The 16,345-nt window shown below is 34.5% G+C and overlaps 1 protein-coding gene across 3 annotated transcripts in view; it reads left to right on the plus strand.

Annotated features, from left to right (window-relative positions):
- The window catches only part of UBE2D1 (ubiquitin conjugating enzyme E2 D1), a 37,728-nt gene extending 27,234 nt beyond the window's left edge, over window positions 1–10,494 (plus strand). The window contains exons 4-7 of one of the 3 annotated variants that reach the window (XM_070363808.1): window positions 1,705–1,782; window positions 3,192–3,297; window positions 7,624–7,717; window positions 8,066–8,429. In XM_070363808.1, the coding sequence (XP_070219909.1) occupies window positions 1,705–1,782; window positions 3,192–3,297; window positions 7,624–7,717; window positions 8,066–8,084 (297 nt within the window). In that variant the 3' untranslated portion in view covers window positions 8,085–8,429. The other 2 variants (XM_005895848.2, XM_070363809.1) reach the window with 2 other exon arrangements.
- Window positions 10,495–16,345: the final 5,851 nt, after the last annotated feature.

The raw sequence follows: 16,345 nt of genomic DNA on the forward strand, positions 1-16,345 counted from the left end.
GTTTTAGTAGGTTAGATATAAGTCTAATTAACCCAATAATGGAATTCCTACAAGTAACAAGCAGTAAGTTTCACTGCAGTGTTTCATCACTGTGTGAGAGATCAGATACAATTTTGCAGTGGCTCTGTTGGCATCTCATGAGCTTGCCTCTTGTTGTCCTGAATTCAAAATCACCTGCTGTTCTGTAACTGGCTTCTCATTATACTCATTGCCTTTGTTAAGCTTATTTCTTTCTACACCTGAGAAGCAGTTGTGACTTTTCTTTTTGTGGGCAAAAATCTGATTGTATGAGAATGGGCACTGACACCTCAGGTCTGCTTCTAGACAAGAGTATGTTAGTAACATGTTTCCATGAGCATCATTCTGTCCTCCCTCCTTTGAAAGAGCTTTATCCAGGAAGCCATAGAGTTTTTAATCATAATTGCCTTATGCTAAGCTTTTAAAACATACACCAGTTACTGAATTTTCAGAGCAAGGGTCCTGGGCCAAATGTTTAAAATCACTAAATTGTTACATTAAGTTCTTTTTTTAAAGGGTGAAGTGCATCATATTTATTTAACTACTTTGATAGGAATCTTTTTGCATTGCTTACCAAGAACTTTCAAAACATCACCTCTCACCCTTACGAATTATAGCCCTCCACAAATATTTCGCAGGTGAATCACATGTAGCAATTTATGTTACTCATACCCCCCTTTATTTTAGTAATGTAAATATGCCACTGTATAGTATAATTGAGTAAGAAGATCATATCTGTTGATTGTAATTAACTTATATTTTCTACATTCCTTATAATTTTTGCTAAACCAGAATTAAACAATGTATATAGTAAGAATAATTATACAGTATGGTCCTCTAATATCTATGTAGAAACTTAAGTAGGAAGTAATGATAGCCTTCTGTTCTTACAACATGTTGACAGAGTATAACATGATACATTTAATTAAAATAAATGAATTAAAATAGAATTTAAAGGTATTTTTGCTACTTTTTTCCCCTTTCCTCCTTTTTTAAATCATCCTTTTTTTTTTTCTTGCTTGTAACATAAGTATTTCCTAATTGCTATAAAGGCATATGGTGAAATTTAAATTCCTCTTATAAAATTGATTCCTAATTTGATAATTCTATGAAACTGAATTTCTCTAGTTTCATTAGTGGCTTTTTCGCATTTTCCACATTATTTTGTAAACTGTTACTAAGTGAAGATTTGAGGTTTAAATTATGTAATAGTGTCACTTAGCCTTTTCTTTTCATAAATCGTTCATTTCAATTTATCTCTATTCTTGCCCCTTTAAGGGAAGGAGCATGAAAACCTAGGTTTTATAATTAAGAAGAAATATACTAGCCTCAACCCTTTTCTTTGATATTGATTACTGCTGCGAATCATCATTCTTTTCTCACAAAGTCTTGTGTGTATACTTATCTTTAACAACCGGTACTCACAAACAGGTTTATTTGGTCAAGTCATACCACTCTACTGTGTGTGTCCTATTTTTGTTTTGTTTTAAACTATGATTTTGGCATGATTGCTGGAAAATCCTCCTTCATGCCTACAAAGAGAAACCTGTTTTCAAGGTAAATGATTTGAACTTAAGACAAAAGAATGGCATTTTTTTTTTCAAACCATTATATTTGGAGGGAATCATCTTGGATTACTAATAAATACAGCAGTCAGACACTGATGTAATTATTTTGTAATTTCAGCCTGATAGCGCATATCAAGGTGGAGTCTTCTTTCTCACTGTACATTTTCCGACAGACTATCCTTTTAAACCACCAAAGGTATTTTTATTTTTATCATTGATGTCACCCCTATGTCAGGGAATTTACTTTCTATCCAGAGATATTTTCATGATGTCAAAAGACTGTGGGTGGGTTGGCGTGTCCAAACTTTTACATAAAGCCACTGAATCTAAAATATGTTTCCTCATCAAATATTTTACTATGTCTGTAAACAAAAAGCAGTATCTATTAGGTTAGAAATTAGCTTCCCTAACCTATCTTACCTTCCTCATTACATATGTGTAGTTTGGAAGTGTTTATGGTCAAGAATTAGATTTTTCCATTCCGGGGATTTTCTTTCCAAGGCTGATCCTTCTTTCTCAATTTTTAAGTATTCAACCAACATTTATTGAGCACCTACCATATTCTGTTGCACCGGGGAATACAAAATATAATAAATAAGATACAGTCCTTTTATTATATTTAGTATAGGAAAGATTAAGGGCTTTGGTAGCTAGCTAAGCTGGTAAAGAATCTGCCTGCAATACAAGAGACCCCGGTTTGCTTCCTGGGCTGGGAAGTTCCCCTGGAGAATGGATAGGCTACCCACTCCAGTATTCTTGGGCTTCCCTGGTGGCTCTGTGGTAAAGAATCCACCTGCAATGTAGGAGACCTGGGTTTGATCCCTGGGTTGGGAAGATCCCCTAGAGGAGGGCATGGGAACCCACTCAAGTATTTTTGCCTAGAGAATCCCCAGAGACAAAGAAGCCTGAAGAGCTGCAGTTCATAGGGTCACAAAGAATTGGACACAACTGAGCAACTAAGCACAAAAATAGGAAAGGTTAAAACACATTATTATTAAATTTAGCTTAGCTCTAAAAAGGAAACCAACAAATGATGGGGTGTCAGTGAGGGAGCGAATCATTAACAAATTCTATCACTCATGAGATAATTACCTTAGATTTTTAAAAACATCTGATTATATATGAAATGATACAACAATTCTTGTGAAAGATTGGAATTCTTGGTAGCTTTCTTAGCACAGGTAATAAGCTGGGACCCCTTAACTTTCCTCCAGAATAGGGTCAGCATTCTATTTCTAGACTCAGGTGTCAATTGATCATTAAATTAAGGAAAGGGTCGCTTTGAGGGGTGATGAAAGCCATGGTTAATTATCTCAGGTGCTACTCAACTAGTCATACCAGCTATTACAGACTTATTTATTACAATTTCTAAAATACTTCTCAATTGCTTGGTGTTAGGAAGAACAGGAAACTGAATTTATTTGCTTTCATATTATCAGTAGCTAAAGCTACATTCGGATAAAGTAGATGCTCATCTAGTTTGTGTTGAATACATTTCTCCTCTAAGGTCATATGAAATTGAGGACATTTTACCTTAGAGCAAATTGGTTCTGTTTGCTTTCATAGTTCATGGATTATCAACAATTTTTTTTGTTTTATGTTTAGATTGCTTTCACAACAAAAATTTACCATCCAAACATAAACAGTAATGGAAGTATTTGTCTTGATATCCTGAGGTCACAATGGTCACCAGCTCTGACTGTGTCAAAAGGTAATTTCATTTATCAGATTTAAAACAGTTAATAACAGTGAGACAGAAAAAATACAGCAAAAAGGTCTTAGGGACCAAAGTTTGAAACAAAAAACCAATCGACTGTTTTCTTCTGCTTTGCTTTTGCTTTCCTTTCATAGCTTTTGTATTACTTATGCTTAGGGGTGTTGATGGGCTGATCTAAATGATGAAATGAGAGAAATTTAAAACGGTAGAACTAGAAATTTGGGGATAAGCCTGTTGACATTTCATTCCTTTAGTTTGGGCTTTATCTTTAAAAACAGACAGGGACACAGAAAGAGATGCACACACAGAAGTAAAAATAAGATTTTAGGACCAGTTGTCCTGTTCACTAAATGGAATTATTTATTGACATAATAAAGCTTTACCTCTCTTTTACTTCATCTAAGAAGTAATGGCAAACTAGGCAGATAAAATAAATGATTTAAAAAGACAGGAATTTGCTTGCAGTCCAATGGGTAGGACTCTAGACTTTCACTGCCAAGGGCCCCAGGTTCAATCTCTGATCTGGGAACAAGTCTCATGGTATGGCCAAAACAAAAAAAAAAAGAAAGACATATTTACACTTTAGAATAATGCAGTACGTAGAGCATGTTAGTCTAAACTTTAGGCAATCAATAGCATCATTGTAAGGACTGATAAATACTCCATACAGATTCTCAACTTTCACAGTTATATAGCATTATTCTTTGAGATGTGTATATAGGGCATCTGAAGCTGTTTGTTTCATTCACTAATGCTGTTTGCTTTGCCACCCTCTTGTCTTGTCTCTAACAGAAGAGAGCCTGAGTTACTATTTTGATATAGAAACATCTGCCCCTCAAAGTAACTTGGTAGTTTTCCCTTTTTATAAAATTTAAGGAAACTATTTCTCTTGAAGAATTTAGAGGAAGAATTGATGATCATTAAAAAAAATTTAAATAAATGCTACCTGATTACATAACTTGTGTAAAAATTGATAAGCTTTATAGGAAGCAGTGTCTACAGCCATGATTATTTCAAGTATTAGACAAGTAACAGCCCTTCAGATGAGTTAGTTATTTGTGAATGGCATTTTTTCTGACCCAAAATGTCCCTATAAAATGTTTGTGTAGATGCTAGTGTTTTTAAAAAAATCTTTCACATAACTGTTACATACTAGATATAGGAAAGATAACTGTCATAAAGTTATTCAGATTAATAAACTTTCCTGGAATAGTATCACAAAATGAAATTCAGTTAGCTTATGCAGGAGGAGAAGGGGATGACAGAGGATCAGATGGTTGGATGGCATCACCGACTCAATGGACGTGAGTTTGAGCAAGCTCCAGGAGTTGGTAAAGGACAGAGAAGCCTGGTGTGCTGCAGTCCATGGAGTGGCAAAGGGTTGGACACAACTGTGCGACTGAACTGACTGAACTATGCAGCTAAATAATTACAAGAGAAAGTGCAGACTGTCAGGTGTTAAATACTTGCCTTCTGATATTGGTAGCTTTTTATAAAAAACAATTCATTTTGTCGACTTCTAGAAACTTAAAAAAAAATTGTTGGAGTATATTTGCTTTACAATATTGTGTTAGTTTCTGCTGTACAGCAAAGTGAATCAACTTTACATATATATGTATCCCCTATTTTTTGGATTGCCTTCTCATTTAGGTCACCGTAGAGCATTGAGTAGAATTCCCTGTGCTGTACAGTCGATTCTCATTAGTTAGCTTAGGAGCTGTCCTTTAAGAACAGTTTCACGTAACCTTAGTTTCCTCATATGTCAAATAAGAAATTATAATAGTATTACTACATATGGTCACTATGCAACTAGCACATAGTAAAGCACTCAGTTCAGTTCAGTCGCTCAGTCATGTCTGACTCTTTGCGACCCCATGGACTGCAGCATGCCAGGCCTCCCTGTCCATCACCAACTCCCGGAGTTTACCCAAACTCATGTCCATTGAGTTGGTGATGCCGTCCAACCCTCTCATCCTCTGTCGTCCCCTTCTCCTCCTGCCTTCAGTCTTTCCCAGCATTAGTGTCTTTTCCAGTGAGTCAGCTCTTTGCATCAGGTGGCCAAAGTATTGGAGTTTCAGCTTCAACATCAGTCCTTCCAGTGAACACTCAGGACTGATCTCCTTTAGGATGGACTGGTTGGATCTCCCTGCAGTCCAAGGGACTCTCAAGAGTCTTCTCCAACACCACAATTCAAAAGCATCAATTCTGCGCTCAGCTTTCTTTATAGTCCAACTGCCATAGATGACTACTGGAAAAACCATAACCTTGACTAGACGGACCTTTGTTGACAAAATAATGTCTCTGCTTTTTAACATGCTGTCTAGGTTGGTCATAACTTTTCTTCCAAGGAGTAAGCGTCTTTTAATTTCATAGCTGCAGTGACCAACTGCAGTGATTTTGGAGCCCCCCAAAATAGTCAGCCACTGTTTCCCATCTGTTTGCCATGAAGTGATGGGACCAGATGCCATGATCTTCGTTTTCTGAATGTTGAGCTTTAAGCCAAGTTTTTCATTCTCCTCTTTCACTTGCATCAAGAGGCTTTTTAGTTCCTCTTCACTTTCTGCCATATGGGTGGTGTCATCTGCATATCTGAGGTTATTGATATTTCTCCCATAATCTTGATTCCAGCTTGTGTTTCATCCAGCCCAGCGTTTCTCATGATGTTCTCTGCATATAAGTTAAATAAGCAGGGTGACAATATACAGCCTTGATGTACTCCTTTTCCTATTTGGAACCAGTCTGTTGTTCCATGTCCAATTCTAACTGTTGCTTCCTGCCCTGCATATAGATTTCTCAAGAGGCAGGTCAAGTGGTCTGGTATTCCCATCTCTTTCAGAATTTTCCAGTTTATTGTGATCCACACAATCAAAAGCTTTGGCATAGTCCATAAAGAGAAATAGATGTTTTTCTGGAACTCTCTTGCTTTTTTGATGATCCAGTGGATGTTGGCAATTTATCTGTGGTTCTTCTGCCTTTTCAAAATCCAGCTTGAACATCTGGAATTCACGGTTCACATATTACTGAAGCCCGGCTTGGAGAATTTTGAGCATTACTTTACTAGCGTGTGAGATGAGTGCAATTGTGTGGTAGTTTAAGCATTCTTTGGCATTGCCTTTCTTTGGGATTGGAATGAAAACTTACCTTTTCCAATCCTGTGGCCTCAAATGAACGTTAACTATATTTACCTTTTCCCTTAAAACATTTGTTTTGTATGCATAATAGTGAAATCAGGGTACAGGGCTCTTGGTAGCAGGAGGGAGGAGATGAGGAACCTCCTTCTTGCTTAGTTTATAAAGTAGCATGTATTTTCTTTATATGTGTTCATTTTTCACTTTTTAATATTTTAAATGTTTTATTTCACTTTTTATCATGAGTTAAGTTTGGAAACTTTCTGGAGACATGAGCCCAGATAATTTACCCTGTTTGTTTAATATACAGACTTAAATTTTCTTTGGGTAGACGGAAGATAAAAGAGGAATGAAATGTTAGTTTTTCTTAGCCCTTATCGCCCCCTTTCCAGGTCATTTAAGGATCACCTCTGCCTTATAAATTCACCTTTGGATGTGTAACAGTAGAAAAAGATAAATGAACATAGTAGAGGAAGGTGAAGATGGAAGATTGTTCCAAAGACTCCATGTATCCCCTTGGAAGTGGTGGCATGGAAGCAGACAATGAGGAACCAGAGTCCTTGATCCCTTCTTTTTCAGATACTTAGTTTTTTTGTTGGTTTGTTTTTGCTTTTTAAAATATAGCTATTTGCATTAGTATTTGGATTCAACATGGCAAGAAACAACTACTATATTTTTTCAATTTTAATTTACATTGTAAAATATACAAGTTATGTAATGATAGCTGTGCATATTATTTTTAAATGCATTTGATACAAATACTGTACATGTAATAAAAAATTTCATTGAAAATAATTTACAAATCTTCCCTCTTTAGCTCTAAGCTCAAATAAAAAGTGCATGAGCTCAGTCTCCCAAAATAGTTTGAACTATTAACTATAATTTGATTGTTTTACCTTGAATTGATTAGAACACAGATTTTTTGCATTAAAATAGAATAAAAAGTGGACAGTTTTCTTGTTAAAGTAAAAAAGTATCTCTAAGAAACATCTGAGGTTAGGATGCTATACTAATATTTTCCAACTGTGTATTTGGAGTCTGTATGTTTTAATCTCAAATGTAATTTAATGTGTTCATTTTGCTTTTTTTCTTTGTAAGTTTATTGTGTATTCATTAAAATTATTTTTACATATGTACTTTTGTATAAAGTAGAAAACTCATTACCTAATATGGTGTTCTCTTTTAAATCTAGTTTTATTGTCCATATGTTCTCTGCTTTGTGACCCTAATCCAGATGATCCCTTAGTACCAGATATTGCTCAAATCTATAAATCAGACAAAGAAAAGTAAGTGTTTGCTTACATTGGTTTCTATGCATTTCTATGTAGTCTGCCAAAACATAAGTATTATCAGTGTATTTAAGTACATTTAGTTACGCTTAGTATTTTTGTTGTTTATCTTTCCAAAGGAGTAAATCTTTCTTTTTAAACTGTTACTCTTTTTACAAAAAATCTCACCCCTTCCCACTTATTGTTTCATCCTTTACTGTTTAATAGTACTTATTTTGCCTTTGCATAATATGCATGTTTTTTGATAGTAACTGTCAAGCTATATATAATTCTAAGTAGTAAATCTAAAACTTAAGAAGTTGGTAATTGGAAACTACTGAATATCATATTCCTTACTTTCTCCAGGAAGAGAAGTTATCCCTAACTACCCCTAAACTGACCTACATCTTGCTGGTACCATTGATTCATACGCATTTTACAGATAATGGCCATTCAGGGTTGGCTTTTATGGATTTGTATTAGAAATTGACTTCTTTATTTTGTTATTTATAACTTAGGTACATTTTCATATAGGTTGTAAAGAGATCTATTAGTTTAAGAAATCCCTTATGTTTTCTGTTTTATTTATGTATGAACCAAAGTCACATTGACCCAATAATTGGTATATGTATGATTATTGTGATTAAATGTAAAAAGTTAGACAGTTTTACATAGACAGATCTTCTAAAACATTTAATTTGTATGTTTTTACTGTATCCCTTTTGTATATCTACAGATACAACAGACACGCAAGAGAATGGACTCAGAAATATGCAATGTAAAATCAAAAAAAATTTCATATATACCAGAGTACTGTAAAATCTAGGTTTTTTTCAACATTAGCAGTAAATTGAGCACTGTTTACTGTTTCATTGTACCATGAAATCCTGATTTTTACCCATTTTAAATGTATTTCTGAAGCAAGACAAAACAAACTTCCAAAAATATTCTTGAGACTGTGATGAGAGCATTTATCATTTTGTATGCATTGAGAAAGACATTTATTATGGTTTTTAAGATACGTGGACATCTGCGTTTTCAGCTTACAAGATCTACAATGCATCTGAAAAGCAACCAAATTATTTTTTGCTGAAACTAGATGTTTTTACATGAAAAATACTGTATGTGTTATCTAAGATGTTGTCAGTTTTATAAATCTGTATTCAGATTTCATTCTTTGTTAGCTCACTTTATAATTTGTATTTTTTTACTGTATAGACTAAATATATTCTATTTACATGTATGTCAACTTGTTACTTTTTTCCTGTGAACAGTATTGAAAAAACCCAACATCTGATAATGAAATGAATTAACTGTCTCCCTTGTCTTGGGGTATTCTGTAGATTGATTGCAGATTTCTTAAACCTGAAATGATCTTTACACTGTAATTCTCAGTATACTGATTATGGTAAAACGTTTTGATTTTGTTATACTTGACTTAACTTTATTACAATGTGAATTAATTGCACTGCTAAGTAGAAAGCTGTATAACTTTTATTTGTTGCTATTCACATCTGAATTTTTTTCTGTATAGGCAATATTATATTGACACCTTTTACAGATCTTAATGTAGCTTTTTCCATTTAAATAAAATGCTTTTTCTACTATTTGTCTTGATTACTTTGAAAGATAAAAATTTGCCTTATCTACAAGTAAGGATCAATACTCTATATAAAATTTTGCATGAAAATTAATTCCAAATTGTAAGGATGAAGTCTGTTGTACTTGGTATTGAGTGCGTGCTTAGTCTCTCAGTTGTGTCCAACTTAAGCACCATTAATTATATAAATTTTGCTTTAGATTTGTATCTGTCTACTAAATTGTCAATCTAAAGGATGATATACATTAGTTCTTTATTATAGAATAGAATTTAGAATATGTCGGAGTTTGTCTTGGATCACATATAAAATGAATTATTTTCTAGAGTACTGAGATGAATATAAGGCAGTGTCACCCACATTGAAGAAAAAGTCTTTATAGACTTAAAGAGTAATTAGGTTAATTCATTAAAATACCCCTCTAGATGTAACTAGCATTGTATTTCTTAACATTTTAAAATCTAGAATTTCAAAAACAGAATTTTAGTGCTATCACAGTTTGAAAGAGGACATCCATGTTTTAACCATAGAAATTATAAAGAAAATTCTAAAATGACACCTTTCCTCTGTTTTATACTTTGTCAGTTTAAAGTGACTTAAATGAGCAGATTATCTTTGCAGATTAAAAAAAAACAAACAAACTAGAAAATCCTGATGATCTAACTTAGAAAAAAGATACATCTCTAATTATTAGCATGTTTACCAAACTTGAGTGTCATTTTTAAGAAGAATTGTAGGTCTTCTGATTATTGCAGTAGCTGTATAAGTATCCAAAAAATCTGTAATGGGTATAGTCATTGGCAAAGATTTTAAATCACTGAAGTATTTTGCCATGGTTCATTATTATTAAGCACAAAATAACCCAGTGTTAGAAAATGTGTTTTACAAATGAATGTAAAATAAATAAATGAATTGTGAAATGGATGTTTAAGAAAATATACGTTTAAAAAGTAACTATATTAAGTGATGTCTTAAAACAGCCTTATCATGAAAAACACTACTTTACTATGTTATTATAAGCTACACTGGCCCAGAATTTGAACCCTCAACATCATTAGATTTAAGTATTTAGTATATTTTGATAATAAAGGGTTTTGTTCCATGAATATCTTTCACTTTTTAAAAACCTTTTATTTGTGTGACATTTATTTTTGGAAGTGTCTTTTTTTCTGTATTAAAGTTTTGAAGCTTGCCTAACTCTTGTTTGCCTTTGCTTACATATGAAATTTACAGCCACTCTCTTGAGTGAGCACAGATTCTCATCATTAATTAAAAGTCAGAAGCAGCATAATGATCAGTCAGATCACTATTTTGGGTTTATTGATGTGTTTAATTCTAAAAAAGAGTACATTAGTACCTAACTAAATCTGAAGACAAGGACCTTCTTCCATAGATTAGCCATTAATTTAAGGACCTCTTGGGAATGAGGAAAATGGGTAGTCTTTTGAATCCCACCTTTTAAGGTCCTCAGTGCTTTGAGACAGTTAGAAACCGTATTGAAATTGGATTCTGGACACTGACAACTGCCATATACAATAAATCCATGATTTATTTATCAGGCTATGCAGGATAACCTAACCCTTATCCCCCGACTATCTCAAAAGCATATGATTCCTGAACAAGCTTTACACATGCCTGTGTGAACCATATATGATTATTCATTTTTGCTACCCCTCCATGAATTCTGTTAGGGGAATTTTTAAAGTTACTTAGTCAATTTCAAAAGAATCAAAATGGGTTAGGTGAGAAACAAACTGCACAAGCGTAACTTGTGCTGAGTTAGTATTCAAAAGAGTAACTTTTTAAAAAATGATAAAAACATGACCATATGTAGTTTTTCATTTCCTTTATTGTTTTATCACAATGACCTGCTTTGTACATGATTCAGTCATTGATGTTTTACAGAATCCTGCTCTGTCACAGTTGTGTATTTTTAATGTGGGAAGATTAGGGAAATTTATTTTCTCCTTGGATTAAGAGAGATTCTTGGTGAAGCTATTGAAGTGACTATTAATATAATAAAATAATGACAAATCCAGATTTTAAAAGTTTATTTCCATCACTCTATCAACTGTTAACTATGACTTCCAAAATTTTTCTTAAAGCAGAAGTTTAATTGCAGTTTAATGGCCCTAAAATGTGATGCCGATTATTTGTGACAGTTCTCATTTTTTTATAGTACTTCTCTGACTGCTCTGACAGTTGTGTTGTACAGACAAGATAGCAGGTAGAGATTCATTTGATTTCACTAATAGAAATTCCTATGTGTAGATTGCTGCTGCTGCTGCTTAGTCTCTCAGTCATGTGTGACTCTGCGACCTTATGGACTGTAGCCCATGAGGCTCCTCTGTCCATGGGTTCTCTAGGTAAGAATACTGGAGTGCATTGCTGTTCCCTTCTCTAGGGGATCTTCCTGACCCAGGGATAGAACACAGCTCTCCTGCATTGCAGGCAGATTCCTTACCATCTGAGCCACTAAGGAAGCCCATAACTAGTCATTTCTAAAAATTTTTTTTTGTACTGAGATCTGCAAACTCCTAAACTTCATATTGATACACTTTGACCAGGAATTTTTTCATTAATAGTAATAATTTTGTAGTAGTAATAATTTTGTAGTAGAAATTAGTAGAAAATTTGTGGACAGCTGACATTTTTGGTTCTAGAAATAATTTGTGATGCAATAGTGTCTGGGTGATAACCTAAAATAGTGTTCTATCACTTATTTGTATCATGTTACATTTAAATTTCTGCTCTCATTATCTAAGAATGTGGTTTTATATTAATAGGAAGAGGGAATATTCACCTAAAAGTTCTAGCAGTTGAAGGCATTTTCATATAATAGGATATTTATTTAAAAACTTACTTTCAGCACTCTCTTAGGTTCTGTGGTTGCAGAGGGAGGGGCATGCCTTTCTCCCCCCGGGAGGAAGTTGTTTTTATTATGCTGTCATGTGTCCAAGTTCTGAGCTATGCTTTCCTCATATCTTTTGCTTGCTTTTGTTGAAATCTTTTTAGTGCAAAATAACACTATGAGTAGTGTGTACAGTATTTTATTGTAAACTCTTAATATACATTTTGGGGAACAGTTGTGATGCTATTTGTGTAAGCACTTCCAATACACTCGTCTTGGTCCCATGACCATCCACACATTCAATGTGCCAATAGAAGAATTCACAAGATGAAGCATATGCTCATACTCACAGCTAAGATTTGTTGATTTGTTTCAGCAACACAGAAGAGGTATGCAGCTGCATCTGTAAGGAGAAAAGACAGATCAGAGTCTAGAGGAAACCGTGAAGCTCCCTCTGAAGGGGCCACACAGAGTGGAGTCTTCCTCCAGCATGAATGCAGGAACATGGGCACAGTGTTCAGGGGCTCTACTGGGGGCTAAACCATGTAGGCATACGTGGCCCACCAAAATTCTAGGCTCCCAGAAGGTAAGCAGGTGTTCACTGAAATGATGCCAGCACAGCAGATACAACCTCACAGTGCATAGGAAGAGTTTCAAAAGCTAGATGCCAGCTGAGGGCCAACCTGGTGCACCATTTGTTGACAAGACTGTTCTTTCTTCTTGAAAGGTCAAGTTTGTTAATTGTGCTGATGATATTTGTTCTCACAGCCATTATGGGTGATGTGTGCAAATTTACCCCCTCTTTTAAAAAAATATTTATTTGACTGCATCACATTTTGGTTTCTTCTCTCTAGTTGTGGAGTGAAGGCTTAGTTGTCCCATGCAAGGTGGAATCTTAGTTCATCTACCAGGGACCAGGGATTGAACCCATGTCCCCTGAGTTAGAAGGCAGATTCTTAGCCAGGGAAGTCCCAAGTTTCCCCTTTGATTGTGAAATTGTCTATTTTTTAGTTTATATTTGCTGTAAAGATTTTGAAGTCATATTGTTGGAAACACACACACACACTACACTCATAGGTGAAGTCATGATATTTTACTGGCAGAATGATCCCTTTCTCATTAAGAAATGTCTTTATCTCTAATAATGCTTTTAGCTTAAAGTCTACTTTAATATTAATACAGCTTTCTTTTTGGTTAGTATTGTAGTGTATCTCTATGTTATTTAATTTTGGGCCTTTCTGTGTTTTTTTAAAAAAACGTGTGTCTCCTGTACTAATTATAGTTTTGTTTTCTCTGATTTGGTTTTTAATCCAACATGACAACTTTATTTATTTATTTATTTTATTTATTCATGCATGTGGGATCTAGTTCCCTGACCAGGGATCGAACCTGGGTCCCCTGCATTGGGAGCTGAGAGTCTTAACCACTGGACCAGCAGGGAAGTCCCCAACATGACAATTTTAGTATTTTAATTGAAATATTTAGTCCTTTGCATTTGATATAGTTTGGTTTCTACCTACTATGTTACTGATTTTTTAAAATAAATTAATATTTTGGCCGTGCTGTTCAGTTTGTGGGATCTTAGCTTCCCCACCAGGGATTGAACCCAGGCCACATCAGTGAAAGCACCCAGCCACTGGATGGCCAGGGAATTCCCATGTTCCTGATATATTTAAAATCATGTTTTATTTTTTCCTCCTTTCTTGTCCTCTTTTGTTTCAGTTTTTATAATACTCCCATTTTCCCCTCTAATAACTTATTAGACATCGTTTTATTTTTTTGTAATTACCATGAATTAAAAGATCCATCTTTGTCTTATCTCAGTTTAATGTAAATTATTACTTATACAATTTTCCCATAATGTAAGAGCTATTTGGGCCCTGTTAACTCCTTTCCCACATTTTGCATTATCATTATGAAGTTTGATTCTACGTATATGTTAAATTCCACAAGACAGTCTTCTTGTGTGTGTTATTGCCAGTATACTGATCTCCATATATACTTTTCCAGTGGTCCTCATTGCTTCTTGAATTTTCATGTTTCTATCTGAGATCATTTGCCTTCTGACTAAAGAACTTCATTTAGTATTGCTTTTAGTGCAAGTCTTCTGGTGACAAATACTCTTTTTCTTTCTTTTTTTTGTTTTGCTATAATTTATATAGGATATTTTCTTTGGAAGCAGGATTTAGCTTGCTATTTTCTTTCAGCACTTTAAAGATATCATTCCATTGTCTTCGGATCCCACAAGTCTGTTGAGAAATCTGCTATTAGGTTTATTGTTGCTGCTTTAAAAAGTATCTAATTTCTCTGACTGCTTTTAAGATTATATATATATATATTTTTTTTACTTAAGAGGTTTATTGTGATGTTACAACATATAATTTTCTTTGTCTTATTCTGCTTGAGGTTCATAGAGCTTCTTGATCTATAGGTTGATACATTTTCATGAGTTTTGCAAAATCTTGGCCTTTATTTCATCAAATATTGCCTCTGTCCCATTCTATTTTTCCCCTTTAGGACTCCAGTATAAAATGTACTAGATCTGTTTCCTAACCTTTTCCCTATATTTTCTCTTTTTTTCCTTTGAGTTTCTGTTTCAAAATTTTGTATTCATCTTTTCTTTTCCAGTTCACTAATCCTGTCTCCTGCATATCAATCTGCTCTTAAAACTATCTCCTCAATTTCAGATATTGTAGTTAACTGCAGATTGTCTTTCTCAGTTCTAGAACTATCATTTGATTTTTTAACATATTTCAGTTTTCTATTTTGTTCCAAAATTGTTTATTTTGTCCATGTTTCTGTTTTTGAAGTCCTTAATTACCATTATTTTAAGTCTTTGTTAACTTCAAGGAAATGAATCACCTGTGTGAATGTGCTTTCATGCTTTTATTGAAACCATATACTGTGTATAGAAACTGTAGAGTCTAGACACTGTTCTCTTCAACAAGAGATGGCTCACCCTCTCCTCTGCCAGACAAATAGTATGCAAAGATGATCACTGTAAGGCAATCAGGGTCTGTGCTTAGTTGAAGCTGGTTGCAGTTTTATGAGATTCAGTCTATGTCTAGTTTACCCTTGTGCATAGTGCACAACCCTCTAGGATTCTCTTGCTTTCCTTAGACCAGAGAAATTACAAGAAATTTCATTCTGCTTTTCAATGGTATTTTTGATTCAAAGGTTTAGCCTCTTGCTTCTAAGATTTACAGAATATGGCAAATATCTTGATGGAGGACTAACCATATGTTTGAAGTCTTTCAAATCTACCATTTTGTCACTTCTGCTCAGTACAGTCATCAAAAGTACTACTAGCTTTTCTGTTATGAACAGCCACTCTCAGAGATCAAGCCTGAATTCTCAGCCTTATACCACATCCAGATTAAGTGCCCCAGGTTAAAAGGGAGGCTGTAGATCATTAGTGTTAGATCTCCACATTAGTCTTTTAACTCCTAGTACATTCTTTGGGGACTGGAATGCAAAAGTAGGAAGTCAAGAAACACCTGGGGTAACAGGCAAATTTGGCCTTGGAATACAGAATGAAACAGGGCAAAGGCTAATAGAGTTTTGCCAAGAGAACACACTGGTCATAGCAAACACCCTCTTCCAACAACACAAGAGAAGACTCTACATGGACATCACCAGATGGTCAACACTGAAATCAGACTGATTATATTCTTGCAGCCAAAGATGGAGAAGCTCTATACAGTCAGTAAAAACAAGACCGGAAGCTGACTGTGGCTCAGATCATGAACTCCTTATTGCCAAATTCAGACTTAAATTGAAGAAAGTAGGGACCACCACTAGGCCATTCAGGTATGACCTAAATCATATCCCTTATTATTATACAGTGGAAGTGAGAAATAGATTTAAGGAACTAGATCTGATAGAGTACCTGATGAACTATGGACGGAGGTTCGTGACATTGTACAGGAGACAAGAGATCAAGACCAGCCTCATGGGAAAGAAATGCAAAAAAGCAAAATGGCTGTCTCGGGAGGCCTTAAATATCTGTGAAAAGAAGAGAGGCAAAAGGCAAAGGAGAAAAGGAAAGACATAAGCATGCAGAATTCCAAAGAATAGCAAGAAGAGATAAGAAAGCCTTCCTCAGTGATCAATTCAAAGAAATAGAGAAAAACAACAGAATGGGAAATACTAGAGATCTCTTCAAGAAAATTAGAGATATCAAGGGAATATTTCATG

The sequence above is a fragment of the Bos mutus genome, chromosome 26, assembly GCF_027580195.1.
Source record: "Bos mutus isolate GX-2022 chromosome 26, NWIPB_WYAK_1.1, whole genome shotgun sequence".
In the NCBI taxonomy this organism is placed as follows: Eukaryota; Metazoa; Chordata; class Mammalia; order Artiodactyla; family Bovidae; genus Bos; species Bos mutus.